At 44.9% G+C, this 2,331-nt stretch overlaps 1 protein-coding gene across 1 annotated transcript in view; it reads left to right on the top strand.

The window, feature by feature from the left end:
• Positions 1-1,916, top strand: part of LOC105821715 (T-cell surface glycoprotein CD1e, membrane-associated-like) — a 48,400-nt gene extending 46,484 nt beyond the window's left edge. The window contains 5 exon segments of the mRNA XM_012658482.1: positions 14-50; positions 650-955; positions 1,181-1,395; positions 1,397-1,448; positions 1,819-1,916. Of these exon segments, the coding sequence (XP_012513936.1) occupies positions 14-50; positions 650-955; positions 1,181-1,395; positions 1,397-1,448; positions 1,819-1,916 (708 nt within the window).
• Positions 1,917-2,331: the final 415 nt, after the last annotated feature.

The following is a 2,331-nucleotide window of genomic DNA, read 5'->3' as shown; positions in this document are numbered from 1 at the left end:
GTGGTTTTGCCAGGAAGTACAGGCCTTTGCCAGTCAATTTCAGTTTGAATGTGAGTTCACTGTTATAAGCTGATGATTTGCCCAGGGGCTCCAACCATCTTTCAAAGGGGAAGATAGTGTATAAGTCCTGACCATTGTGCTACCTTCCTGAACTTGTTTCCTGTCTCCCTTTGTCTCCCACTCCCTCCTCTGCTGCACCAATCACTATTTCCACCCAATATACAGTGCAGGGCCTGCATGTACTTATCTCTGCATGCCCCTGAATATACCCTCAAGTTCTGGCTACCTGGAATGGTTGTTTGTTGTTGATTTTCTGCCAGTAATTTCTGGCCTGAGACTCAGTCATCCCTCCCCAGGTTTCTGGCCTCTTTCCTCTTTGACCTGAACGTTCATGTGGCCTGTCCTACACCTACCACTCTCATATGAGTTCTTCCAGATTAGCCTTCCCCAATAATTATTTCAAAGTACCTTCATAATCTTCAAATTTTATTTCCACAAATTTCCTTCCTCTTTTTGACCTAAACTCTAGTCTTCCATCTGATTTCCCAGCAAATTTTCCTTCCCTTGAATCCCACTACTCTCTAAATTGTTTATTTTTCTTTCCTGTCATTCTTTCCATATTGATTCTCTCTTGCCTCTCTACGCCCAGACCCCTTTGAGCTCCAGATATCAGCTGGTTGTAAAATGCACGCTGGGAAGGTCTCAGAAATCTTCGTAAATGGAGCATATCAAGGATCACATTTCCTCAGTTTCCAAGGAAGTTCCTGGGTGCCGTCTCCAGCAGCAGGGAGTCAGGCCCAGAATGTCTGCAAGGTGTTCAATCACTACCGAGATATTAAAGAAATAGTCCAGAGCATGTTTGGTCACGCCTGCCCTCGATTTCTGGCAGGCCTCCTTGTAGCGGGAAAGTCAGAACTGGAAAGACAAGGTGAGCCCGACTCTCTCTCCTCTCTTAGTCCTAGTGCTTTAACTTTTGTATTTGAATTTGCCCATTCTCATTATCATTTTGAAACACATAATGAGAGGCTATAGGGTTAGATGTGTGGGTTGAGGATTGTTTCTTACACAAGAGAAAGAGGTGATTGCTCAAACTTCTAAAGCACCTGAGTCCCAGGGCTCTGGCCTGGGTTTTCCTTAAATTCTGTTTCTCCCTGTCTTCTCTTTTCCAGTGATGCCAGAGGCTGGGTGTCCAGAGGTCCCAGTCCTGGGCATGGCCATCTGCTGCTGGTGTGTCACATCTCCGGATTCTACCCAAAGCCTGTGTAGGTGAGGTGGATGCAGGGTGAGCATGAGCAGATGGGCACTTGGTACAGTTACCTCCTGCCCAGTGCTGATGGGACATGGTATCTCCGAGTGACCCTGGATGTGGCACCTGGGGAGGCGGCTGGCCTGTCTCATCCAGGGGAAGCACAGCAGTCTCAGGGGCCAAGACATAATCATCCACTGGGGTGAGAAATGGCTGGGACCCAGCTGAGAAGTCATACAAGACAGTCCTAGGGCTTTTGTGAGTAGCAGGGGTAATGGGTCGGATGCCCAGCACAAGAACATCAAAATTAGGAGAATCCAAATAAAGAAGGGCAGAGAATGACAGCAGTTAAATTTGGAGGAAATGGAAGTAGGGGATTAGAGGTACCAAAGAGAAAAGAAGAGATGAACTGGTGGCTTGATGGAAGAGGGTTGGGAAGGAATTAAAATGAGGGCTCTAGAACGTACGGATGAGGACTCTAGGATGCCCCACCCTTGTGAAATGAGAAGGCTTAGCTGTGGTGGGACAGAGAATATTTTATGGACTGACATTTGTATTTTATCACCAACCAGGTGGATACTCCATCCTCCTGATATTGATCTGTTTGATGGTCGTAGTTACCCTGGTCATGTTCGTTGTAGTCGATTCACGGTTTAAAAAACAATGGTAAGCCTCTTTGTGTTCTTTGTTTCTTCAACCTCTAATTAACTTGTTCTTCTATTTTCTATCATATTTTTTCCTTCCTCCTTTCTCTCTGATTTCCCTTCTTTAGATTAAGATCATCTTCTTTTCCCACAGCTCAAATTGGAAATTTGTCTCTCCCCATGTTCCCAGTGCTTCACTATTGATCCTTCAAGTATGATTCCGATGCCTCATTCTCATGGAAGCTTCCCAGGATTACCCAATTGAAAGCTTCTCTGTAATCCCCAAAATTGAAATGATCTTCATAAATACACTCATCTGTTCCTAGTCAGAAAAGTACTTATTTAGGTTTTTGCTCTCATCTCTTCCCTGAGTTGTTTGAAAGTAGGACATAAGTGTTTGTGTCTGTATTCACGAACAAAAAAGCCTTTTCTGATTTCAGG

The sequence above is a fragment of the Propithecus coquereli genome, unplaced genomic scaffold, assembly GCF_000956105.1.
Source record: "Propithecus coquereli isolate 6110/MARCELLA unplaced genomic scaffold, Pcoq_1.0 Scaffold59, whole genome shotgun sequence".
NCBI classification, from domain to species: Eukaryota; Metazoa; Chordata; class Mammalia; order Primates; family Indriidae; genus Propithecus; species Propithecus coquereli.
Note: the sequence above shows the minus strand (reverse complement) of the source record. Positions and strands in the feature narration are given on the sequence as shown.